At 39.9% G+C, this 27,766-nt stretch overlaps 2 protein-coding genes across 9 annotated transcripts in view; one reads left to right on the top strand and one right to left on the bottom strand.

The window, feature by feature from the left end:
• Positions 1-220: 220 nt before the first annotated feature.
• Positions 221-27,240, top strand: ubn2a (ubinuclein 2a). Of its 4 annotated transcripts, XM_005165715.5 has the most exons (17): positions 221-766; positions 3,346-3,462; positions 3,558-3,659; positions 3,931-4,059; positions 5,850-5,950; positions 7,040-7,553; positions 11,576-11,646; positions 11,755-11,884; positions 14,335-14,444; positions 14,566-14,676; positions 14,774-14,914; positions 15,804-15,851; positions 18,410-18,455; positions 19,439-20,722; positions 23,269-23,476; positions 23,693-23,761; positions 25,882-27,240. In XM_005165715.5, the coding sequence occupies exons 1-17, from the start codon at positions 464-466 to the stop codon at positions 25,926-25,928; spliced, it is 3,531 nt and encodes a 1,176-aa protein (XP_005165772.1). In that variant the 5' UTR covers positions 221-463; the 3' UTR covers positions 25,929-27,240.
• Positions 12,530-27,766, bottom strand: part of myh10 (myosin, heavy chain 10, non-muscle) — a 121,179-nt gene continuing 105,942 nt past the window's right edge. For 3 of the 5 annotated variants that reach the window (XR_012407608.1, XR_012407610.1, XR_012407611.1), the window contains one exon: positions 26,341-26,914. The gene's annotated coding sequence lies outside the window, so the exon portion shown is untranslated. Of the gene's footprint in view, positions 14,020-26,340; positions 26,915-27,766 lie in introns of those variants that run through there. The other 2 variants (XR_012407609.1, XR_012407612.1) reach the window with 1 other exon arrangement.

Here is a 27,766-nt window from a genome sequence, read left to right as displayed (position 1 = left end):
TCACGAGGAATCCTTTTTCTCCACCGAAACATCTAATTGCTCATTAGAGCGTCTGTCGCCTAGAGGCTCGCCTCCGATTGGACACGCGTCTGCCGTCGGCTTCCTCTGATTGGCCGCCGCTGCCTCTCCGTCGTGCACGCCGTTTCCGGTGTCCGTGTCTGCGCAGGCTCAGTCCGCTCGTCTCCACTCTTTTATTTACTCACTCTCATCTAAGATGGCTGTTCGGATCTCCTGAGTCCCCCGAGCGTAGCGACCGAGGATGCTTGCGCCTCCAGAATCAACTTTCACCCGGCCATCCCTTCACATACGCACCCCGTAAGGTGCGGAGGGTACTCTAGCATCGGTACAGCCTCCGAAAGCCCCTCGAATCCGGCTTGAAGCTCTTTAAATCAAGTTGTTTGGCGAAGTCAAGCCCCGCCACTGATAGTGAGTGAGTGAGTGTCCAGGAGCGCTGAACATCCAAATGGCCGAACCGAGAAAAGTGCAGTTTGTCACCCTGTCGGCCCTAGCCGGTGGTCCGGGCGCGGATAACAGGAGACGGCGGCTGGAGGAGGACGGGGCCGCCGAGATGAGTTTTGACAGAGAGGGCAGGATGAAGATGATGGGGACCGGGGTGACGACAGCGGGTGACCGCGGGGGCTTAATCGGGAAGAGAGACAGCGAGGAGCCCAAAGGGAAGACCGTGCGCCTCAACCTGTGTCTGTCCGAGCCCAGCGAGCAGTGCTCGGCCGAGTTCAACTACAGCGAGCTTATCCAGTCTCAACAGGTACAAAAACTGTCCGGAACACTTTTAGAAATAAGTGTGTGCGCCGCTCAAACGTTTACTTGTTATCATAAACACACCGCTTGCTTGCTTGTTTGTTTTTGCTGAGTTTGCTTGTGCGTTAGCCTGTTAGCAGAGGAGTTAAAAATAAAGTAGTGCTCTTGACGGGATCCCCGTGTGAATGGCGAGTGTGACATATGTTGTGAGCTGATTACGTTAAATAATTATTCTAATTTTTATGACGTGTCTCTATCTTGTTTGCTCATTAACTTTAGAGCACTTTGTTGAGTACGTGACCCCTGTGGCCCCCTAGGGCTCCGTGTGCGCTGACACTTAAAGGGCTGCTGAATTAATCTAAGCTTCATTTCAGGGATGTTCATGAATGTTTTAATAAAGGCAGGCTGGCCTTTGCCATTTGTCATATTGTTTTTTTTTTTCCTTTTTACTAATTAAAAGGATTTTACAAATTAACAAATGTCACTTTTAAGAAATGCTAAGGGACTCCTTTGTGTCCATGAATTTGGAGATTAAAGTCTTCTAGAAACAGCTGTTTTTTTTGCATGAAGTGGGTTACCTCCTCATAAATGCCATGTTGAGATCACATGACCAGTGGTGTCGTTTTATTTTAAGATGCTAAAATTATCTGTGATAATAATAAAACTTACTATGCAACATGCAAATTGAGTCATCAGTAACTCTGTTTTAAATCAAATAAATAAAATGCACAGGCTGCTGTTATTTATCTTGTCATTTTAAAGGCATAGTTCACCTATTTAAAAGGTGAAAAGGTTATTTTTTAAACACAAATCAAGATATTTTGAAGAATCTTGGAAGAAGAGCAGCCATCGACGCTCCTAATCGGAAGTAATATTATCAAAACCAATGGCTGCCTTTTCCCACCAACATTCTTCAGAATATCTTCCTTTGTGTTCAACAGAAGAAAGAAGCCCAAATAGGATTGGGCTATGTGAAAGATGAGTAAATCACGGCAGTATTTTCAGTATTTTGGATGAGCTCTCTTTATAAATCTGTGTTTTAAATAGCTTTTATTGTTTGGTCATCCTTTTTAAAAGTGATTCTGGTAATTTTTTATAAAATTTTCTATTCTTCAAGAATTCAAATGATTATAAAAAGTTCTGCATGTTGTTGTTGTTGTTGTTGTTAGTGTGAATGAGCCTTAAAGGGCCAGTGCACCTTTTCCTATTTAAGATATTTTGAAGTATGTTGATAACCAAACAGTTTTGCTTCTATTTGGTTCTATTGCATGTAAAGAAAATGCATACATCCATGTCAGTTTGAATTAGAACAGTTTTGTGTGCCCTATCATTTTAAATCGATTAATCATCCAAAAATGTGGAAAAAAACATCATGATTTCCTGTCAATTGTATCCAAACATGTTTGGGTTTCTTTCCTCTTCTGAATATAAAATAAGCTACACTGAAAAATAATGAAAATTAGTAGCCGTTGAACTATTATCTATACTTTCCGGCCACTTTAATAGGTACACCTTACTACTACTGGGTTGCACCCACTTTTGCCTTCAGAACTGCCTTAATCCTTCGTGGCATAGATTCAACATGATACTGAAATATTCCTTAGAGAAATTTTGACATGATAGCATTATGCGGTTGCTGCAGATTTGTCAGCTGCACAACCATCATGTGAATCTCCCGTTTCACCACATCCCAAAGGTAATCCGTTGGATTGAGATCTGGTGACTGTGGAGACCATTTGAGTACACTGAACTCATTGTCATGTTCAAGAAACCAGTCTGAGATGATTCAAGCTTTATGACATAGCGTGTTATCCTGCTGGAAATAGCCATCAGAAGATGGCTACACTTGGGTCATAAAGGGATGGACATGGTCAGCAACAATACTGACCATGTTTGAATTGTAACCTTAGTTTCTTGTTCTTAGCTGACAGGAGTGACACCCCGTGTGGTCTTCTGCTGCTGTAGCCCATCCGCCTCAAGGTTGGAAGTGTTGTTCATTCAGAGATGCTCTTCAGCAGACCTTTGTTGTAACAAGTGGTTATTTGAGTTACTGTTGCCTTTCTATCATCCAGAACTGCTGGATATTTTCTCTTTTTCAGACCATTCTCTGTAAACCCTAGAGATAGTTGTTTGTGAAAATCCTAGTAGATCAGCAGTTTCTAAAATACTCAGACCAGCCCGTCTGGCACCAACAACAATGCCACGTTCAAAATCACTTAAATCACTGATGCTCTGTTTGAACTGCAGCAGATCGTCTTGACCATGTCTACATGCCTAAATGCATTGAGCTGCTGCCATGTGATTGGCTGATTAGAAATTTGTGTTAGCGAGCAGATGGACAGGTGTACCTAATAAAGTGGCCGGTGTGTGTATATAATATTTTGTGTTCTGTAGTAAAATAAACCACTAGGGAAGTAAACCATCTCCTTAATTTTTTAAATAGATGCATAAAAAGTTCCACATCACATATCAGAAGCGCAATAATGAATAATACTGATTGTGAATATATTATATGCTGATCCACCAGTTCAAAACTGGAGAAATCAATGACTGGATTGATCAGGTGCACTGATATTTCCCCCACAGCCCAAGAAGAATCCACCATGTTCAAAGTCTTCCCTGGACCCCAATGATCCCTTTAACGATGATGAGAAGGAACGTCTGCAGGTCGAAGCCCTGGCCAAAAAGTTCGAAAGCAAATACGTAAGTACTGCTTGATGATTTCGAGTTGCATTTTCAAATGTGTGGGCCCTCAAATGCCAAATGTCACGATGCCGCTACTGCTGACGTCCTTACAGGGTAATGCAGGGAAAAAGAGGCGGAAAGATCGGATGCAGGATTTGATTGACATTGGCTTCGGCTATGATGAGAGTGACCCCTTCATAGACAACTCGGAAGCAGTGAGTGGGCACTTGCCATGGCAACAGACAGACATCACTATGGAGATGATCGATTGGCATTTAACATGCTGTTTACCAACTCTCTCTCATTGCTCTTTGAACTCAAAGGGTGTATTTTCATTCATAATCATATCAGTGATGGATATATTTAGATTTACTCAATGGATTGATTCAAATGAGTGTTTTTTTTTTCTTCCTTAAACTCTGACATAGCCCCAGAAATGTAGTCAGCCAACAGCATTTTAAAGTCGTTGTGTCTTTTTCCTGTCAGTATGATGAGCTTGTACCAGCCTCCCTGACCACCAAGCTTGGCGGATTCTACATTAATACGGGTACTTTGCAGTTTCGAGCTGCCTCTGAATCGGAGGGAGAGGACAAAGTGAAAGATGAAAAACCCAGGGTGAGTTTTGCAAATGGCGATCGTGCCAAATGACACTCCAGCAATGTTTACATCTGGTAATTAACAGCCAGCCTGATCAGAAATGGGGAGCGGAGACATTTTTGCTGTTCAATTGTGCATTTCTTTTGGGATCTTCTAGTGACTTCTCTAAATCAGTGTTTCCAAACCACGTTCCTGGAGGACCACCAGCCCTGCACGTTTTCCATGTCTCCTTAACCAAACACACCTGATTCAGATCATCAGCTCATTAGCAGAGACTGAAAGACCGGTAATGGGTATGACTCACAAATGAGACATCCAAAACATGCAGTTTTGGTGGTCCACCAGGAGTGTGGTTGAGAAAAACTGCTCTAAATGCTGTCAGAGGTATGTGGTGCGTCTCAGTCAGCTCCCTGTATTCGTTGTGCACATGAATTCGGGCACTGGTAAGGACAGCGATGAGCTTGGTTCACTACACATTGGGTCTCAGAGTGCGACATGAGAATGTCCGTATACATCAAAACTGGAGTTTATAAACAACAGCAGAACTTATGTTTTGCATAATATATTAATTTTGTTGGGTGGTAAAGCCTAGAAGGGATACAGCTGCGGATACTTGCATCAATATAGCATTATCTTTGTGACTCAGCCCTGACATATTTTTACATTACTGTGAGGGTTGGGTTGGGGGTAGAAGCTAAAGAATCAGCACACTGTTGATGCTTAATACAGGTTTGAGTTGTAATCTTACCCCATGACATTTCAATCATGTGTTTTTGCTTTGTATCAGATGTCAGTACTTTTCATGACGTCTGTCAAGAAATAAGGACGACTTTTTCCAAATCATATCAGGTTAAGGAGCAGGAAATCATCATAGTTTGAAACTCTCGGTCATGTCAAAATGTCACTAATTTTCAAACGTGGCTTAAGTGATCAGATCACGAAAACAATGTGGCCTTCATTTACACCTCTATTTATAATGTGACTTCAGTGAGCACTTGTGATCAGATCACCACAGACGGTTTTTGTCTGTGCAAACATGGACACTAAATGCTGTATAGACCTGTTAAAGAGATAGTTCGCCCGAGAATTACAGTGGCTGATGTGGTTAGCCTCACAGCAAGAAAGTCACTGGTTTGAGCCCCAGCTGGGTCAGTTGGTATTTCTGTGTGGAGTTAGCATGTTCTTCCCGTGTTCACGTGAGTTTCCTCCAGGTGGTCCGGTTTCCACCACAGTCCAAAGACATGCGCTATAGGTGAACTGGATGAACTAAATTGTCTGTAGTGTGTGAGTGCGTGTGAATGAATGTGTATGAATGTTTCCCAATACTGGGTTGCAGCTGGAAGGGCATCCGCTGCATGAAACGTATGCTTGAATAGTTGGTGGTTCATTCCCTTGTGGCAAACTCTGATATAGAGACTAAGCCGAAGGAGAATGACTGAATGAATGAATAAATTGAGATATTTTGATGAAAAGTGATAAATTTGCTCTGCTCAGAATCTGTTTATCACATTAACACTGTCTCTCTCTAGAGTGCCTGGATAAAACTGTTATGTTTATTATTACTGGATAAATCTGTTATTATGTTTATTATTACTACTGTTATTATGTTTATATGAACAATGTTTTTTACTATTATTTCAGTACAGAAATCTCATTAGAAATGTCTTTATTTGTGCTTGAAAGATGAAGGAAAGTTTCACATGAAATTGAGTAAATGACCATTCTTGCGTAAAACATTCCTTTACACGTTTGTTTTAATGTTTTTTTTTTCATTCATGAAATTGTGACCGTTGTTTTTTTATTTGTAGATAAGAGATGGAGAAGAACCACTGATGAAAAGAAGGAAGAAGAAAGATGTAATCGGTATAGAGGAGAAAAAACCCAGGAAGAACAAAGTAGCAAAACAAGGGTGAGGGGAAAAAACTGGAAATTAAAAATGTAGCAACTGCTTGAATGAATCATGCAATTTAAAAAGTTAAAAAAGGTCTAGTTTGGTATATTTGTAAAAACAATATTTTGTTTTATAGAATGCGTAATTTTAACTTTATCGACCCTTTGCATGGAGTTTGATTGACAGATCTGACCAGTCATTGTGCTAAAATGATGTGCTCCTATTTTAGCTTCAATTTTGTGTGTAAAACAGACCAAAATATATAGTGGAGTTAGTGGAGAAACATCAAGACACTGCTCGCTGCAGAGCCACTTGAGCTCCAGCGAGGGGGAGCTTGAGCTCTCGCTCCTCCTCCTATAAGCTGTTTTAATGTGTACACCCACCCCTAACCCTACCCCCAGTGACATCACTGCAAGAATGGAGGAGCTCGAGCTCTGCCTGCTGTGAGCACTACTTGGAGCTTCTTCAAAAAAAATAGTGAAAATGTGTTGTGGACTTGGGCACAGGTATCCCGCAGGCTTTGTATAAAATTTATGCCAACTCTTGTCATAAAATCTGAAACTATTTCAGAAGGCAGAGTCCAAGTGCACAGAAAGTGTTGCGTGCTGGTTTTCTAACTTTATTTTTAAAACAAAATGACGTTTTAATGTTGATGTAGGTATGCTACAATTAAAGTAGAGTCTTGTAGCAAAAACTGCGGTCAGGGACAGCTCTTGTAAAGGGTACATTCATTGTAATGCACTTTTTATGCTATTTCTTATAATATTTATTTTTTTTCTGCAGAAAGTCTGATTTGTTTTATTTCGGCTAGAATAAGCAGTTTTGATTAAATTTAGATTTTTTTTCCTGTTGTCTAACAAACAAACCATCGTTATACAATGATTTCCCTAATTACCCTAACCTGCCTAATTAACCTAGTTAAGCCTTTAAATGTCACTTTAAGCTTTATAGATGTGTCTTGAGAAATATCTAGTCAAATATTATTTACTGTCATCATGCCAAAGATAAAATAAATCAGTTATTAAAACTGTTATGACTTTTCCCTTAAAAATAAATTAGGGAAAAGAAATACAGGGGGCTAATAATTCTGACTTCTACTGCTCACAGAGTGGCTGGTCTCAGCCTTCATCGTCCTGAGAAAAAGAAGAGAAAGAAACTGATGAAGGATTCTCTCTGTCTGGCTGCAATGCTCCGCCGCTTCACTCGAGAGAAAGAAGAGATTCGGAAACAGGACATCAGCAGTTCTCATTTGGGTCTCACCAGCGCTCCTAACTCCAACAACCTACTGCAGAACTCTCATTTGCACATTGGCCATGCCAACCACACTGACCTCTCTCTAGCTGACCTGACCGCTGACCCTGCCATGATGTCATTGCTCAGTTCGGCCAATGAGAGTGAACTCCAGGATATCATGCGCGACCTGGACTTCAGTTCATTGGACGCAGCGCCCCAGACTCCCCCATCATGCAGGGAGAATGGGCAGGTTGGGATGGGTTCGTCATTGGGGAACAAAATTGGAGTAGGGGGGCTGAATCGAGGGCAGGCCGGGGTTGTGTCTTTTCCAACTCTTCCCAATGGACTTCCAGCACCTCTGATCAAGCGCATAGAGGACCTACGAGCCGTGAGTCCTGTTTTTGTCACTTTTCAAATTCTCAATCCTATTAGGTTGAAACACACACACACACACACACACACACACACACACACACACACACACACACACAAAGTAATCTAGTGAAATGAAATGCTCTGTATGCATCTGTAATGTTAAGTGACTGAAGTTTATTTTTAATCAGGTCCCTGATGATTTCAGGCTGATTTTGTCTGCACATTTCAGCATGGCCTGTATTTAGATTTTCCAGGGTGTCCGCTGGATCCTAAAAAGTCTTTGTGTTAAATTTCAAAAACAAAATTTTAGGTCTTAAAGTCTTAAATTCACTAGGGCTGCACAATTTATCAAAAAAAAATTGTAATCTCGATTCGACTCTACACACAATCTTATTTCGGCTTTTCTACGATTCAGCAAATGATATTTTCAAGGTCAAGAGTGAAGCATAAAGGTGGTCGCACAAGTCTTTACGCTGTTTTACACACATTGCTCAGCAACATGGACACCTTAAAATGGTGTTAAAAGTATCACATACTGTATTTGTAAGGTATAATTCACCCAAAAATGTCATTTCTGTTTTAATGTAATGATGTATTTGCAGCCGTGAAATCACACACGAGCAGACTCGCTGTTTACTACAGAGAGGACGCGTGCATGCCTGCCAAAGATGTCTACTTTAGTGAACAGAACCTGCATAGGCTTTAAATAACAGGGAATAAAGTTGTAAGTTTGATGGACAGCACGATCAATTGAGAGCCACGCGGGAAGTATGATTTGTATGCATGTTGTTTTTTTTTTCCTCTAAGTTACAGCAGCCATGACATGAGCGTACCATGCCGTGAAAGAGAAACTGAAACTGCTTGCATCATTTAATCAGGGGTGTCCAAATTCGGTCCTGGAGGGCCGGTGTCCTGCAAAGTTTAGTTCCAACCCCAATCAGACACACCTGGGCTAGCTAATCAAGCTCTTACTAGGCTTTCTAGAATCATCCCTGCAGGTACGTTGAGGCAAGTTGGAGCTAAAATCTGCAGGACACCGGCCCTCCAGGACAGAGTTTGGACACCCCTAATTTAAACGATCATATCGCATTTTAGAGTTATGATTACGAGAAGCATTTGATATGTTTTTTTTTCTTTCATAGTGAACACAAAGTGTTGTGCATGAAAATAAATGTTTACTGGGTCAGTATAACTACTCTAGCCTGTATAATGTTAAATATAATGCAGGAGATAATCTGATAAAGACAATTGTCTCATTTTACCAGTCAAAACAATGGTCTAATAATGTTGTCAATGACAAATGACAAGCACATTACTCAAATATAATAATTCAACATCAGAATTATGAATAGTTGTATCCTGATGCATCACTTTACTGTACATTACTGACCAGGACAAACTTAAAGTCTGTTCCAGTCCACCATTCCAAGTCTATACAAAACTGAGCAATTTACCCAACAGTTGAGCTACACACAGGCCTAATAGTATTTTTGTTGTTTTGCCATCTTTGATAATTAACAATAATCATAGCCTACTTACATTAACCTTTATTCTACATCTACAAAATCGTGAAAAAATCGTGATCTTGATTTTAAGCAATAAAATTGTGATTCTCTTTTTAGAGTCGTGCAGCCCTAAAATTTGCTGAAATATTCTGCTGTAGGTCTTCAATCATTTTAAACAGGGCTTACTTTTAAATGTTGTCCAAGTAGATTTAGCCAATCAGACCGACAGCCATCCAATCACCAACTATCCATCTAAATCATTTTTATATAGACAATTTTGTTTTTGCAAAGAGACAATTCCCAACAGCAGTTAGACATGCTTACAGCAAATTCTCTTCATTTAAACTTCTAATAGGAAAAAAAAACTAAAAACAATTGCACAATTCCTCATGATAATTACAGCAATATATCCCTTTACACAATGTTCATTCACACAAAAGGGAGAGTGAACATAATATTTATAGATAGGCATAAAACTCAAGTTTTCCAACAGGAATGCATTAGGTTGAATTGGAGTTATACTCGATTCATTTGAACCAAAAGCAAACAAATATATATAATTTTTTCACTATTCATGAAAATGATAATAAAGCACAGCCTTATCATCTTGCAGCCCAGGGCTGAGTCTGATCAGTATCTGAATATCACTATCTTGATCACTATCTTGATGCTGCCTCGCATGGTTCAGGATTGGTAGAGCTACGCATCGATGAATTTGCTCTTCAGTGTTTGAACTCTCAGTAATGATTAAATCACACTGAACTGAGCTAAACTGAACTGAACTGAACTTAAACACTAAAACCTGAACCACACTGTTCCAGTTACTGAACCACACTGTTCCAGTTACTATGACCATTTATGTGAAGCTGCTTTGACACAATCTACATTGTAAAAGCGCTATACAAATAAAGCTGAATTGAATTGAATTGGAGACCACAGAAAACTAGGTTGCTGTTGGAAGTGGTGTTAGTGAGGCCAGTAGGGGGCGCTCAACCAGTGGTTTGTGTGAGTCCTAATGCCCCAGTATAGTGAAGGGGACAATATACTTTCAGTATAATCCAAGGTCCAGACTTTCTGTGGTCATTAAAAATCCCATGGCACTTCTTTTAAAGAGTAGAGATGTCACCTTGGTGTCTTGGCCAAATTTCCTCCATCGGCCCTTCCCCATCATGGATTCCCAATCATCCCCTCGACTGAAATGGCTCTATAACTGTCTCTCCACTACATCTATAGCTGATGTCTGGTGAGCGCACTGGCGTCATTGCTCTGTACTTGCCACCGTATCATCCAAGTGGATGCTGCACACTGGGGGTGGTGTGTAAAAACCCCCGTCTCATGATTGTGAAGTGCTTTTGGTGTATGGTCACACACAATAAATGCGCTATATAAATACACATTACTTTTCATTACATGAAACCCTGATTTCTTATATGCTGTGTCCCAATTCACATACTTATACTAGTACGCCTTAAAAGTATGCACTTTTTTGTGAAGGAAAAGTTTATACTTTTGAGTGTGTAACAGAAGAGTATGCAACCTTTGGTAAAAACTACTACAGATCGCTATGCTGCTTAGTTACAAGCTCATTTTTAATTGCCTTCCATGTTGGAGAAGCAGCAGCAGGTTAATCTCCCATTTACGAGTTTATTTTGCACAGAAATGTCCTCAGGCCTTTGGGTAATGCATTCAGAAGTTATATGGATGTCCAAGCATAGGCTATCTTGATGCTGTATAAGTTCACATTGTTGTTGCAGATGAAATATACCATGGAAATGCAGCTTAAATGTGTTCTAGATGGCTAGATATAATAAACGGTCATTCAAAATCTCTCTACTTGTCGGTTGGTCTCGCGCATCCGCCACGTTTGTAGTTTCTTTACACTTTTTACCCAAGTTTGTAGTTCTAATCAAAATCACGTCCACCATGCAATGTATTCTGGGTAATACTAGCGGTTAGAGTATGGACACTTCTACACTTTTTTTTTACTATTTTTATTGGAAATAGGAAATCATCCGCGAACCTTTGGCATAATCTTTTTAACATAACATGGTTTGGGACATACTACTTCTATTTTCAAATACTATTTAGGATGGTTACTATGTGAATTGGGACTCAGCCATCGTGTAATGCAGGATTTGCAAAGAAATTTGGTTTTAAAGGAGAGCACAGTTCAAACTATATATCAATGGTAAACCCAAGTCTGCTCTTACAAGTCTTAGAAATTTCTGTCTAAAAGGATCTCTTTAAAGCTGAAGGTGTTTTTAAAATTCATTCTTCTCCCACAGGTTGGGATGGATATTAAAAAGTAAAGGCGACCGAATGTTTCTGTGATAGATGTAATGTTGTTTATATAACTGGTAACCAAGTTTAAAATGTGATGCATTAAATGTTTTCACCGGAGGTAAACGCATAGAGGAACTGAGAGCAAATATACACCCACCAATCCGCTCCAGGGACTTCATGTTCTGAAAGCAATACCATTTTGCTGTATAACTTTATTTTCTTCTTGCTTTTATTTATTCCAACTCAGGCATCGAGGCAATTTGATCAAGAGGGCAGAAAGAAATTCTTCACTCTGGATATGAATAATATCTTGCTGGAGTAAGTGAAATATGAGCGTGTTTCGTTCCGCTGTTTCCACCACTTTAAATTCCTTGATAATTTCACAGGCTGTAATTTCTTGCCATTGATCGTTTGTCTTCTCTTCAGTATTGAGCTGCAGGTTCAGGAGCAGCCGGACCACGTGCGTTCAGAGGTTTACTCTCATCTAGAGGCCTTTGTGCCCTGTAACAAGGAGGCGCTACTCAAACGACTGAAGAAGCTCAGCCTCAACATACAGGTATAGGACTATACATATTATATTGTGTCATAAGTGCACATTGAGGTTTAATAGTAGCAGCACAACCACTATATTTATTCAGATAATGTTTGAGTTACTAGGGCCTCTATTCTAGTTATTAGGTGTTTAAATCTGGTATTAAGATACATTTTTATTAGCCTCATGATAAGTGGACGACTGTAGATAATAATGTAAAAAGTCTCTGAAACATTTTGGCTTTGAGTCCACATTTGACTTTCTCGAGCACAGGTGTCAAACTCGGTTTCTGGAGGGCCGCAGCTCTGCACAGGTTAGTTCCAACCCTAATTAAACACACCCGATCAAATGAATGGAGTGCTTCAGGTTTGTTTGAAACCTACAGGTAAGCGTGTCAGAGCAGGGTTGGATTTAAACTGTGAGGGCCCTCCAGGAACTGAGTTTCACACCCCTGTTCTAGAGGTTGTCAAACCTCAATCTGATGGCTTTAGTAAACACTCTCCAGTGCATTCAGAAATCAATTCTCTATCGAACCTGAGATTTTGAAAATGCAATTCTTTAATTGGTTCTGAGCTGAGTTTTGCACAACAGATGGCGCTTGAGGCCAGTTTTTAACCATACAATGAGCTTTATGCACAGCTAGTGTTTTTCAGCCAAAGATGTACTTCCAGTGTAAGGGTAATGTGACCCAATTTAAATTTTATTATGTTGATTTTTTTACAGCATCGTCGTTGTAATGTTGTTAAAATACAATCTGTTAAATAGACTTTAGTGTTCACTTAGTTGTTCAAGTGTAAAATGATATGAAAAACAGTGTAAATGTCAGCAGCATGCAGAGAACGCAGGCTTGCACAGAAACTCCATTGAAAATATTGTTTTGAAGACAATGTTCCATAATTTTATTTAATGCAATATTTTTTTGTCCGGTTTGAACCCTACTTTATATCGTATATCAGGCAGTGAAGATCACAGATTTTTCAAGAAATCCAGTCTTAAACATGACAATTTTATACTGGTGAGACAATTCACCAAAATCGCTTAGGCTGGCAGATTAAAAATTAAAAACATGTGTTGAGTAATCTACTTAAACCTTTCATTACTTTATTAATGATTATTTTCAGTTCAAGTGCTATTTGTAAACCGTTTGTCAGTAGTGTTATGGTCATGGCTATTACAGATGTAGTTTAAGCTATTGATTCTTTCATTTTCAAAGTGCATCGCTATTTTCTTTAAATCAAATCTGAGCTGTTTTTGACAGCAGATGGCGGCTTCATGCTTTGCAAACAGCCGTTCTTATAAAATACTGTTCATTTTCTTATTTATCTTTTGCTTGGTTATTATTTATAGTTTATATTCATGCAATCCCTACAAAGTCTGGTATGTTATGATTTGTTTTCATATCGCAATATTCAATACCCGGCCACTTTATTAGGTACACCTTACTAGTACTAGGTTGGACCCCCTTTTGCCTTCAGAACTGCCTTAATCCTTCGTGGCATAGATTCAACAAGCTACTGGAAATACTCCTCAAGAGATTTTACTCCATATTGACATGATGGCATCACGCAGATGCTGCTGAATTGTAGGCTGCACATCCATCATGTGAATCTTCCATTCCACCACATCCCAAAAGTGCTCTATTGGATTGAGATCTGGTGACTGTGAAGCCCATTTGAGTACAGTAAACTCATTGTCATGTTCAAGACACCAGTCTGAGATGATTCGTGCTTTATGACATGGTGCATTATCCTGCTGGGATATCAGAAGATGGGTACACTGTGGTCATAAAGAGATGGACATGGTCAGCCACAATATGACTCAATGCTCATTTGGTATTAATGAGCCCAAAGTGTGTCAAGAAAACATCCCCCACACCATTACACCACCACCTGCAGCCTGAACTGTTGATACAAGGCAGGATGGATCCATGCTTTCATGTTGTTGACGCCAAATTCTGACCCTACCATCTCAATGTCACAGCAGAAATCGAGACTCAGACCAGGCAACGTTTTTCCAATTTTCTATCGTCCAATTTTGTTGTGAATTGTAGCCTCAGTTTTCCTGTTCTTAGCTGACAGGAGTGGCACCCGGTGTGGTCTTCTGCTGCTGTAGCCCATCCGCCTCAAGGTTGGACGTGTTGTGTGTTCAGAGATGCTCTTCTGCAGAAGAAGGCAAAATATCTGACTCTGGAAAGTTTGAAGTGCTCAAATAGAATTGAATAAAAATGAGCTTTAAAGAAAATTCAAGAATCAGAATGAGATTAATTTGCCACAAGTGTGCACATAAACACACTTGAGTTCTGGGTACAAATATGCTCATATAGACACACATTACCTTTAGTAGATTTATGCATACTCTGATGAGGACGACCTTCATTTCAAAACTTAGATTACACAACAAAGAAGCCTATAGATATAAGTAGCTCAACACTGTATAACTCACGTCTAGCACATGTCTTTGTTTCTGTTTGGCAGGATGACAGTCTCCGCACACCCTTGTTAAAGCTCAAACTGGCTGTGTGCAGCGTGATGCCAGAGCAGATCGCCAGATATAACATGGACTGCATGGCAAAAGTTGCCGCCAAGTAAGTCTTAAAGTCTTTTTTTCCTGCCTCTGCCTGCTTTCATGATCTGTTTAAGCTTTGTGTAATAAACTGTGGAGAATGGAAAGTGGATATTATATGAGCTTGACTGTTTGTGTTGCAGACAGCAGATAGAAGATGGAGAGAAGAACGGATCAGAGGATGACGATGAGGAAAAACCAGGAAAGAGGGTGATGGGACCAAGGAAGAAGTTCATATGGGATGACAAACTCAGGTTAAACATCTGCCTCATTTCAAACGGCAAGAATAGCGAGGTTTGCCCTTTAAATCTGTTTTTCCATTAATGTGTGCATGTGTTGTTTTTTTCTCAGGACTCTGTTGTGTAACCTGGTGCGTGTGAAGCTGAGCTGTTACCAGTTGGAGCAGTGCTCTCTGTCTGTGGAGGACTATCTCAAAGCCTTCATGGAGAATGAAGTGAAGCCCCTGTGGCCCAAAGGCTGGATGCAGACCAGGTGCGTGTGTGGTTCTGTGTGTTTTGTGTTCATATTCGAAAAATTGGTTAAATGCACAAACCTTGCATACTGAGTCCAATGCGTATAAATTCATTTAGAAAAACGTAAAACATTTCAGTCGATTAAAGCAACGATGCTTTGTTCTCGTCTCTCTTTGTTATCTCTCCTGAAGGCTCAAGTGATGGTTTCTGTCATAAATTGAAAAGTAAATCGTAAATACACTAATCCAATTCCCAAATATAAAATACAACTCAAAAAATGCCCAAATTCAATTGGTAAATTTAAAAACATGATTAAAAAATGCAGATATTCAATTCGTAGGTTCAAAAAACGCTTTGTCCAATTCATTAATTTAAAACACAATTCGAAAATACTCAAATTCAATTCGTAAATTCTAAACACGATTCGTAATATACACAAATCCGATTCATAAATACACAAATCCAATTCGTAAATTCAAAACACAATTCATAATAAATACACAAATCCAATTATTTCGCGAAAATATTTATGCTTTTCTAACTTGTGAATTCATAAATTGTGTTTTGTATTTAAAAACTCTATGATTTTTTTTTTGTGATGATGCAGGTTTCAATAGGATTGACACAGCGTGAGGTCAAATGTATTTTTTAATGCGAGAAAATTACAGAATCTATGTGCTATAACTTTTATACTAACAGTGACACACAGTGACAAAGCAAAAGTGACCATTTATTTCAGTGAAGAGTTAGCGACCAGCGGTTATGTGAGCGACAGGATATGATCTCAATCAATACGATGAAGCTGAAAATGCAAAAGGCAGCTACAATGTCGCTGATAGTGTGAATGAAGCTTTATTCCTGCTCTGCTATAGTGTGACTAAAAGAGACTTTCCCTTTTTTTCTTTCAGGATGCTTTTTAAGGAGAGTCGTGCAGTACATGGACACCTCACTGGCCTGTGAGTAAATCTTCATGCACATTTCCACGTTTGCAATCACCAATCAATAACATGTATTGTGGAGGGGTAGAGTAATGCGCTTTGCTGCTTCTTACAGACAGGTTGGAATTGTTTTTGTGAAAATATAGTACTAGTGTTTAGCAGATGTGTATGAGAAAGCAACATTTAAGGGGATATTAATGGGTTGGCGATGTTTCACTGATCATCAGTGTTGGGGAAAGTTACTTTTGAAAGTAATATATCACAATCCGCTTAATAAGTGTGATGTCATGCGAAGCGGCTTCCAGGTTCAACCGCCATATCAAACTGTATGGGGAGACTCAACAAATGGTAATTATTATAGCGTTTTGTACATGTTTTTATATATATATATTCATGCCTAATATTAGATGGCCAGAAAGTGATATTTTTTTATTTATAAATTGTTAAAATATTGATGTCTGAGATGCAGCAAGTACAGAGACTGTTGTATACACCATTATTTTATTTTTAAAAATCCCTTTAATGTGTGATATGACTAAAAAGTGGTCATAAACGAATATTTTCTCAATTCATTCAAGTAGAGGCTTGGACCCGGAAACAGTATTTTTATATGCCCAATTTCATTCACCCCAAAAAAAGTAACTAGTTGCATTACTTAGTTACTTTTTATGATAAGTAGGTTATGTTACGTTACTTTTGCGTTACTTTTTATTAGCTGACTGAGGCTTAACCTCTTTCAGAACTTTTTTTCTTTTTTAAATAGAGGAGTTCCGCAATTAACAACGCACTGTATAACCTTCACCTTCAGTTACCTTTAAAAAAGCACCATAAAGAAATATTTCAGGATGATGTTATCTGAGAACTTCCTGACCCCAGAGCTATACATGCCATTTATACAGATTATTGAAAGATTAAAGCAATGTGTTTGCTACTTTTGTACTATTTGTCTGAAGTAAAACCCCTGTCCATTGAGGCTATAATGTCCTTTTCCTTTTCTCCACTGCGTTCAAAATAATGAAAACATTCTCTCATTGACTGCATGATTTATTGTGACTTCTTTAATTTTAATTCAGCAATTCAATTTATAAAAGAATTGATTAAACTCGCATTACATTTTCAAAAGAGTAACTCAAATATTATTACTTATTTTTTAAATTAATGCGTTACTTGTTCTTTAGAAAAGTAATATTATTATGTAACTTGAGTTACTTGTAATCTTGTAATGCGTTACCCCCAACACTGGTGGTCCTACTGATTTATGAACATTTAAAAAAGATTTAATGACATTCAAAATGACTTATTTTCATGCTAGTTTGCAAAACTATCAGTGATGTGCAGCATTTACTTGTGTAGGTTCTGGTCCTTGTTTAATCCTTATTGCGAGTTTTAATGCATTTCCCCATTACTCATTTTACCTTTTGAAATGATGCAAACTAATACTGTATGAAGAAGCTACATTTCTAGCACCTTATGCTAGAGATCAGGCGTCACCAGTCTCGCTCTTTGAGTGCTGGTATTCCTGCAGAGTGTAGCTTCAACTTGCCTCAACACACCTGCCTGGAAGTTTTAAGTGTACCTAATAAAGCCACACACACGAGAGTTTGAGTTTGCAAAATCCCGTCGTATGGTACTACGAAAAGAGGCAGGATAAAACAAGATTAGACATTGAAAATGCATAAATTGTTTATACAGAGAGGTCACGTTCCTAACTCTTGTTGGTCAGTCACATGGTGCAATTTCGCAGGTCAGAGTTCAACCAAAATAAAACTTTGGAACGCAGCGTTATACAAAACTTGCTGAATGAGCTTGTGTTCCAGGTCTGCTGTCTATGGTGTGAAAGATGCAGTGTGACCGCAACGTAAGACCTTAATTAGCTTGTTCAGGTGTGTTTTATTGGGCTCGGAGCTAGACTCTACAGGACACCGGCCCTCCAGGAACAAGTTTAGTGACCCCTGCTATAGTAGATGTTCTAATTTCAGCTCCTGAAATATAAATGGGCAGTGTAAGTGAACTCTGTCTCCTTGCCTAGAGGACAACACATTAAACCACATGCTGGTCCAGAGGGGCTTCCCTCTAATTTAATTTGATTCTCGATTCTGTGACAGGATTCTGTTTGAGGGCAAATCAGGATGAAATAAATTTCACCATACAAAAACTGTATATGGTCCTAAAAAGGGCTTTATTTTCATTTAATTTGATGTTCCCTTAACTGAAGCTGATCTCTGTGTCATTGCGGCATGAAAAAATAAAGTGAATTTCACCTGCCCTGTTGATGTGGTTGTGGATATTAAGAAGCTGGTGTATATTCACATCCTTGATGTTCTTTACGTGGACAAACAAGAGGTGGATTTGAAGAGAGTGAAACACCAGTGTTGGTAACTTTGTTCCTAAAATAGATTTGACTACAAACACCTGAATAAATAATGTGTGGGAAAGGGTAGATCATGTAGATGTTAAAAATAGAAAGCTGGAACATGGAAATCAAGATCATATGAAATGATTTCGAGTCTCATTATATAGAAAAGATTTTAAAGATTCTTTGTGATTGGTGACTTTTATTTTTATTTGTCTAACAGAGGCAAGAAAAGGATTGTTCCAACCCCAAAAGCTGCCAAAATGACGGTATGTAAACCTTGACTGAACTGCATCTATTGGTAAAGGACCAGATCTTTTTATCCGCTGTAGTGTGATGCAAGTTATTAATACTTGAAGATTTTTTTTTTTTTGCGTAAAAGCATTTTAACTATCAAGCATATTGTCATAGTCTTTGTCACGTTCAATTCTGTGAGGAATTTGTTATTTAGATGATTCTTTTGAAGCATTTTTTAACACTCTAATGCTGTGTTCACACCAGATGCGGAAGGAGTGTCAAGCACAAGAGATTTACATGTTAAGTCAATGCAAATGCGCGAATAGATATCCTGCGGTGCGATACATGTGAATGGCGTGGCGTTAATGACTCGAATTTGCGCTTAATGTGCAAATCGCTCTTGTTCAAAAATCTGAACTTAAATGGACATTCGCACCGCGTTAACCAATCAGGAGCTTGCTCTTGTGGGGGCGTGATTGTGACATAGCACCTGTTTTTGATGTCCCGGGGGAAATCCTCCAGCCAACACTGACAATCAGAAGCACAGCTGAAAGCCTCCATCATCCAGGTTAAGTTTCTAGAGAAGTTTATGGGCTCAGAGCTAGATGCACCTCTGAAAGGATCCAGTGGACTCAGACACGGCCCTAAACGTATCAACGCTGTTTTTCAGCCTTTATAAAGCACATAAACACAGTTATTTTCTTAATAAAATCCTTGCTAGCCTTCTAGCAATGAAGCTAGAGTCACAGGGCAGAAGTGAGAAGCCCTGCCCATCATGCAAATCTGCATCTGTTCTGAACTCAATTTGACGCGCGAATGAAGCGAGTAAACTTAAATGTTCACACGGCTATTTGTCCGCGCGTTCCTCGTCTAGTGTGAACACAGCATTACACTTTAAGTTTTTAACAAAAAGAATGTATAAAACATGAATATAATCTACATCTGCATGGGATTACAAACATGTTTAGATGTCCTTCTGAGACGTATCTTTTGTTCTACCTATAATTTGCTGCAGGATATGGTCTGGACACAAAGACCTGCTCCAGGTGTTGGATCCACCTCAGCCTCACCAGCCTTACCTGCGTCTGCATGCAGACCTTCATCCCCGTCTGAGCCCATCTGCCTCTCAGATTCACTGGATGAGGATCTGGCAGCCAACTCTCTGGACTCCATCTCCCAAGCTCTCGCTCTCCTCAGTAACGCTGCCAAGGGCCTGACGCCCAACAACGGCATCGCCGCCTCCTCTGCTCCCAGTGTCCCCGGATCCTCATCAGGAGTCACTCACTACTCTTCTCCTCTCTCACATTCCACCCTTTCAGCAAAAATGGAGCCTTCCGGTATCCCTCTGGGGAATATGAGCAGTATATCTACCTCTCCTTCCCTCTCCATCTCGTCTCCGTCATCTTCCATGCGAGGTGACAACTTCGGGATGCTAAAAGACGGCGGGGCCTTGCAAAGACTCTCGGGGACGCCGACTCACAGAGCTGGCATTTCAGGAATGAGCACGGTGCAGTCCGCAAAACCCCGTCCACCCCCTACTGCCTCACCCCTCTTGCCTCCACAGCAGAGGTCATATGGGACAATGGGAGTGAAGATGGTCCAGACTCCACCCCTAGTGAAAAACTGTGCTAATAAACCCACTACTGGTGGCAATACTGTAGTTTCTCAGCCACGTGTGAACGCTAATCCCTCACAGCAGTCTCCTCCTCCTCCGACCACGTCATCTCCTTCTACCTTGCTGGCACAAGTTAAGACTATCCCACACAACCAGTCGAACTTCATCACGCCAATGCAGGCCACTCTCACTAAGTCCTCCCACAGTAGCAACTCTCCCATCATCAAACTCACGCCACGACCCCCTGTTCCTACTCCTCCTCCATCATCTTCACCCTCGCCTTCATCATCCCCTTCTCTTACTCATCCCAGACCCCAATTGATCCCCACCTCACATCAGTTCACCCCTAAGAGCCCTGCATTCAGGCCTCCCTTCACCACACAAGCTGCCGGAGTCACATCTGCGGTCAAATCCATTTCAGGACAAGCTAGTTACAGTTTTGCAGGTGGACACAAATCCGCCAGTCCTCCTGTTGGTGGAGCTAGCATCACCAACACCACCCCAATGACTGCACCCCTGTCTGCTGCGTGCAAGGACGGCAGTCCCTCCCCTTCTGCACCACTAGCCAATCACAACCAGCGGCAGAGGCAGGTGGGAGGGGCTAGCCAGGTTGCCAAGTCTTCAACAAGTCGGGCATCAGCCATGACCCTGCCCTCTCCACCGGTCTCCTCTCATCTGTCACAGGTCAGTCCAGCACCCTCAGTCACTCCAAACTGGGTTATACAAAATACTTGCTCATGCTAAACCTGTCAGTGAATGCTGTAGCCTACATCATTTGCTACTCGCATGCCTGACATTGTCATTAGCATTTATACATCTGAGGTAAGTCTGGTTGTTTCACTTTGTTGGTTCCTTTGCTGCTTTTTTAGGTTTTGGTTGCAACAAACAATGATGATTGTTGAGTGGCATTGCACAAAATCAAAAAGGGGTTAAGCTGGAATTTTCAAGCTATCCTTGCTGAATTTGAAGGCTGATTTATACTTCTGTGTGAAGCGCACACATATGCTCCGGGGCAGCCTTTGTGCGGTCGCATAGCCATCGCCATGGCTGGCGCTGACACACACCTCTCAAAAATGTTCTCTGTGATTGGTTGGCTTAGTAGCAGTGATGGGTGTGGGTAGTGCTGAGAGCTGTCGAGTCCCGTGAAGGAGCTCCAGATGGAAACTTGTTTTGTGTTTTCCTTATGATTAAAGGGTCACGAAACACCAAAACACATTTTTTGAGCTGTTGACAGTCGTATATGTGTCCCACACTGCTAAAAACACTATTAAGACACCTATATTTCACTAAAAAGTGTAAATTGGTTGTTTTTGCGTTATATCAAGCAAATTTGTACTTCCGGTTTGAAACTAATTTTTGAAGCTGCGTCACGGTCATGACATAATAGCCTGTATTCCAGCGTGCAGACTGGGCGTCTGTGCCAGAGTGAGTCTTGTTACGTCTTACAGTGTGCTGCATTAATGCATGAGTTAGGCTTGGTTCAAACCAATCAGCACGCTCTATTGTGCAACTTCATTAATATTCATTACTGTCAGAGTGTAGACGGCAGAGACGCCACGTTGTGTTGGCAAAACAAGCGTGAAGTGTTGCTTTTATAGTTTGCTGCAGTTAAGTTTCGTTTTCATTTTCTCTCTGTGAGAGCTCAGAGTCACGCGTGGATTACAGTGTACGCGACGCGCGACAACAATAACTTGCGTGTCTAAGGAGGATTATTGTTTACCTGAGAGCTGTTCTCATCTGCAAACGCTGAGATCTGGATTCGCTTGTAGTCTCCTCTAAATAAAGACGCGGCTCTAGTTGCTGGTGATTGTCCTGTCTCTACAGATTTGGTAAGTGAGCGACCAGTGCTCTTTGTTTATTCAGTTCGTATTTTATTCGTATCAAACAAACTATTGCACCAGTGTAAACAAGTTAGCTTTAACAGTTACAACCAAACTATAACCTCGTGTTGGATTTTGTGACCGGAATAACACACGCGGCTTTCTGACGCTACCTGCCGTGTGTATCTAAGTTTCCGGGAAATGCTGAGTTTTTTTTTCTCTCATTCGCCGTGCGATATCAAACATTGCATGAAAAATACACGCTTAGAGCAGCTCCTCGAATCAAATATCTCGTTTGTCGGGAGGGGCATGAATGAATTCCCTGAATAAAAGAGCCAAACTGCAGTTAAAGTCCACCATTTAATAATTTGGCAAATAATTCGACAACAGATGTCCATGTAAACACAGTCACATTGTCCGCTGTGGGTGTGTGTTTTGACTCTGAAATTCAGCGCGCCCAAATAGACACTCCCACACCAAGCCTCTTTTCTTCCTCCGACACTCCCCCCTAAACAGAGCTGGACACGCCCACTTTTCTGACTTTTTCCAAAGTAGAGGTGTGAAAACACCCTGCTGAAACGAGGGGGTTTCATGGCCCTTTAAACTTGTTGTACGTCTGTTGGTTCCTGCCTCTGAACGAACAAGTTTTAGCTACTTGTATTTTAAGGAAGCGTTCAGAAAAAAACAAAACACCCGTGAAGAACCTCGACACAGAGGAAAATAAAACCCTACTGCCAGCTAGCGTTTTGGAAGTGTTATTGCAGAGCAACACAAACAGCACGCAGAATTATACATGCTGGACTACATGCAAGGCAAGCACCGTGGGTCACGCCGATCACTCGACGCAGAAGTATAAACCAGGCTTAACCATGACTGAGTTGCATGGAAGCAGGCTGAATTGAGCTAGATTAAGTTACTATCAAGATTTATTCTTTAAAACTAGCCTAATTTTGTAGCCTAATGTTCATATATGACCATTTCAGATTTCTGTATAGAGATAAGAGAGGTAAAATATATTCATGGCAAGCTTGTAATTATTCATAACCCAGGCAAATTCAGACAAAGTTTTAGTTTGATAGTGAATTCTCTTGTAAATACTCTTGTACATCGTCTCATTATCCTATAGGAAACGTCTGTGCAATTTTATGGGTTTAATGCAAATTTTGTCAGTTTTGGATCACACTAGCTTATCGATATCTTAAACTAACAACACTGATACTAACATCTTCAAAACTTTATTTTAATTTCATGGGACCTTTAAGTGACTTGTAAAATGAGCTTGTTTCCCCAAAACAGTGAAGTTTTTCTTTATGATTGGTCTGAATGTACCAAAAAAATAGAAAATGTTGCATGTGTTATTGTCAGAACAGTTCTTTTATTGTAAGCATTAATGAAGTTTTTCTCCTGCAGGGGTCTCCGTCTTCTGGAAGTAACCTGTTGGGCTCTGTGCCCCCTTCACTCCCCTTGGGTTTTGGGATGCTCGGGGGTCTAGTGCCTGTTTCTCTCCCCTTCCAGTTCCCGTCGCTCCTCAACTTCAGCCCCACAGGTCCCGGAGTCCCCAGCTGCAGTAACCTGGGCTCTTCACCCGCCCCCAACTCAGGATACACGCTGGCACAGAGTGAGTGTGTGCAGATTTAATGTTTCCCGCGGCCGTATGCTGACGTTGTCCGTGTTTGTGATATAGCTAGCAAGCAGACGTGTGTAGTGCATTTCTCTGCATCTCCCTAATCTGTTTTTATCCCCTTCTTCTCTTCCCCTGTGTTGGTGTGCTGCTGGATTGCTGTGCATCTCTCTCTGTGCTCTGTGTTTGCCCTGTCCTGCTGTCCTCCCCCAGATCTGTTTAAAAGTCTTCAGCCAGGGTCTCAGGTTGCTCTACCTCCTCACTTGCAGCTTGCTTTCTCAGGTAAATGCTGCAGTAAACTCTCACTCCCTTCAGCTCACTGTCGCCCTCTTGTGTTGTTGATCTCCACCTTTCTGTACTTCCCTTTGCTTGTTTCAATCGCTGTTTGTGATAATCGGCTCTGTTCCAAATCTTAGTGTGCTGATAAGCAGCTATTCTTTCACTTGGGTAGATTTGCTTTCTTTGCTAAGCAGTCAAAATGTTTTTCATTTTATTTCAAAAGCTATTTATATTTTCTAGTTTTTATATACATATATATATACAGTTAAAGTCAGAATTATTAGCCCCCCTGAATTATTCGCCCCCCTTGTTTATTTTTCCCCAATTTCTTTTTAACGGAGAGCAGATTTTGTCAACACATTTCTAAACATAATTGTTTTAATAACTCATCTCTAATAACTGATTTATTTTATCTTTGTTATGATGACAGTAAATAATATTTTACTAGACATTTTTCAAGACACTTCTATACAGCTTAATGTGACATTTAAAGGCTTAACTAGGTTAATTAAGGTAAACTAGGTAGGTTAGGGTAATTAGGCAAGTTATTGTATAACGATGGTTTGTTCTGTGTAGACTATTGAAAAACTAGCTTAAAGGGGCTAATAATTTTACCTTAAAATGTTTTTTTTTTTTTTATTTAAACTGCTTTTATTCTAGCCTAAATAAAACAAATAAAACTTTCTCTAGAAGAAAAAATATTATCAGACATACTGTGAAAATTTCCTTGCCCTGTTAAACATCATTTGCGAAATATTTTAAAAAGAAAAACAAATTTAAAGGGGGGCAAATAATTCTGACTTCATCTGTATCTATCTATCTATCTATCTATCTATCTATCTATCTATCTATCTATCTATCTATCTATCTATCTATCTATATATATATGTATATGTATATATGTGTGTGTGTGTGTGTGTGTATACACATCTATCCATATGTATGTATAGATATATTATATATAAATTATGTTTATCTTTATCAATATTTCCACCAATGCAAGATATACAGGGATGGATGTAGATAGATATAAATCTGTCAAACTCTCGTGTTCCAAATTGTACAATTGTAAGGGAGAGTTCACCCTCACATCATTTACTCTCACTCATGTGGTTTAAACTTTTGTGAGTTTCTAAACATATTTTGAAGAGTGCTGGTTGCTGGACTTTCATAATAATTTGAAAGTCATTAGTTATGTTTCCATCCAGCATGTGCATAAAAAACGGTTGATGGAAACGCCAAGATGCGCATAAATTTTGAAAAAGCGCATAATTGAGTAGGATAAACTTTTTATTCAAAAGATGCGCACTTTTACTAAACAAATTGCAGTGTGCGCATTAAAGTCGTGTGATTTTGTTATGAGGGATCATGTGATGATAAAAATAAGTCTGATTGGACAAACCGGCAGGCTGAGCACACTATAAATCATCTGAAATGTTGTTTTGGTCATTCTAAAACACCTAAACTTGACTGAGTATTAGTGTTATTATATTATTAATGACCTCCAGAATCAAGAGCATCTGTGCTCCGAGTCTCAAACGCCACCGCACATTCACTATGTCAGGATTGCCTTCTGAGGTGCCAGTCATTTATTAAAGAATTCAGTTTGAATTCAGTTCGTTGATATCTGCTGTAAGTTAATCAGGAAGTGGCGATTTTGTTTGCTTGGACTCGTTTCAGCGCTGCTTTATTTCCACGTCTTTTATGTGATATTCCAGTTTTGCGCATAAAATTAATTTGCATTTTTGGATGAAAACAGCTAATGAGTCTCAGCAACCAGCATTTTCAGAGTATCTTCATTGGTGTTCAACAGAAGAAAGAAACTTTAAAAGGTTTTGAAGAAGTGAAGAGGGTAATTGTTGACGATTAATGTTTGTGTGAACTGCCCCTTTAAATAATTCTGCCTTATTAAATTGACTTAACAGTCAAAACAAAACCCATTTCTAGTATTAGTCCAAAATATTGCGATTGTGATTGAAAAGTAACATGATGTAGTGGCAAATAAGTGTCCTTTAAGAATAATCAGGCATGACTGCCTCCTGGTGGCCTTTGTTGGAAAAATCCTTTATTTGTGAGATCCAGAGTTCCAGTATGGTGACCACCCTACCTTTATTTTTCCTCAGATGCAAACCAAAGTCAGGGGGGAGACACGAAGAGGAAATCCCACTGACCTCCGCCGGCAGAATGTAGATGTGTTCAGCTGCTCGGATCAGATGAGATGGTGGACGGACACTGTACTGCGCATTCATCAAGCCCCCTTCAGTTAACACCGTTCTGCTTTGAATCCGTCAGGATGATTGGAGTGAGCTGCTGCATTTTACTTAGATTTTGTTCGTCAACATGTTTACACGAGACCTTAATCACTGTGGACTTTGAACTAGAGGAGGAAGAAGAGTACGAAGCAAAGCAACGTAATTTCTATTTAAGTTAAAGTCGGCTGGAAACCTGTTTATTTTCTTAGTAGATCTTTTGTTAACTCCTAAAGGGACGGGTTAGTCCGACCGGTTCCTTCTCCAGACTGTTAGAATAGTAGCTGTTGAATAATGCATATGAGTAAATTATTGATCATGTTTTCCACAGGGACATATTATGACGTGTCTGTAGAATAAAATGGGTATGTATATAGAAAGTATACATGAATACTGTGTGCTCGATTTTGGAGGCTGGTATGTATGACGTTCCTCATGTATTGCTGTCTTTGGTGCTGCGTGCGTATCTCACTGGACCTTGTGAAAGATTCTTTTACAGATGAATGACATGTGAAAGCTTTTCAGAGATAATAAATTATGATGATTATAGCCTACTTGAACTTTTAGTTTTGCTTAATAATAATAATAATAATAATAATATATCAGTACAGAAACTCCCAAGACTTTCAATAAGACGCCTTAGTTTGTACGTTTAATAACTATGCAGGTCTGTAAATGCTTCAATGCAATGTAAGCTAGAGCTCCACTTTTAGCTGTGGTTGTGGAGATTAATGTGTGTGTGTGTGTGTGTGTTTGTCTACATCTGTCTGGTCCCTTCCTCCCCAATACCTCACTGGACAGCTAGATCTTCCTTCTGCATCTCATCATCACTAATCATGTCCAGCACTGCTCATCTGCATCTTCTGACTGTGTTTCAATGGCACCAAAGATGACGGCGGCGTTCACTCTGTGTGGACAAGCAACAGGTCAGGTGTCTGTGTGTGCTCGTTGTTTCTCTGTGTGTGTGTGTGTGTGTGTGTGTGTGTGATCTCTGCTCGTCTCTCTCTCTGTGGTTATATCGTGATGGACAGACTTTTCAAATGGAGTTTTATATATTTGCTTTATTTTATTTGTAAAGCGCTCGATTGGAGCGGGCAGGATTTCAACTGACGCTCCCCTTGAAATGATTTATGGGTAGATTATTTTTGTCTTGATCCTGGAATTATAATGCTGTCATTTTTGTTTCGAGTACAAGCTCTGAAGATTAATTCAATAAAAAAGGTTTTAAAACTGGGGGTGGTGTTATTCATGTGCTGCTGTTTAAGTTGAACGTTGTCCAGTATGATTACCAACACACTTATGATGAGAATAGTCAAATGTTCAGGCGTGTTCGAGTTGTTGTCTATGCATTTAAATATAATAAACATTCATGTGTGTACACCCGTTATACAGAAACACATGCAGTCATCTATAAAATATACATGTATAAACAATGTGTGTATGCAAAATACATAGTTGCAATGGATAGTTTATATGTACACACACACAAACACACACATAAATATACAGACGCACAGAAAAAAAACAACAACACAAAAACATCCACACACAAATACAGACACACCAATAAATATATATACACACAAAAATACACATGAATCTACAGGGGAAAAAAAACACAAATATGGACAAACACACACACATGTACAGAACAAACATACAAATATGCACAAATACACATATACACGCAAAAACACAGACACACAAACATACACTCACACACAAAAATACAGACACAAAAAAAGCACATAAATATGGA

This window comes from Danio rerio, chromosome 6 (assembly GCF_049306965.1).
Source record: "Danio rerio strain Tuebingen ecotype United States chromosome 6, GRCz12tu, whole genome shotgun sequence".
Lineage (NCBI taxonomy): Eukaryota > Metazoa > Chordata > Actinopteri > Cypriniformes > Danionidae > Danio > Danio rerio.
This window is presented reverse-complemented; position numbering and strand designations above follow the sequence as displayed.

What these genes read in the sequence shown, in the direction of transcription:
- ubn2a (XM_005165715.5), top strand. Translation starts at nt 464, where the DNA reads ATGGCCGAACCGAGAAAAGTGCAGTTTGTCACCCTGTCGGCCCTAGCC. An exon ending in AGCTTATCCAGTCTCAACAG is followed by an intron (nt 767 to 3,345) that starts GTACAAAAACTG and finishes TTTCCCCCACAG; the next exon opens with CCCAAGAAGAATCCACCATG. An exon ending in ATATGGGATGACAAACTCAG is followed by an intron (nt 14,677 to 14,773) that starts GTTAAACATCTG and finishes TTTTTTTCTCAG; the next exon opens with GACTCTGTTGTGTAACCTGG.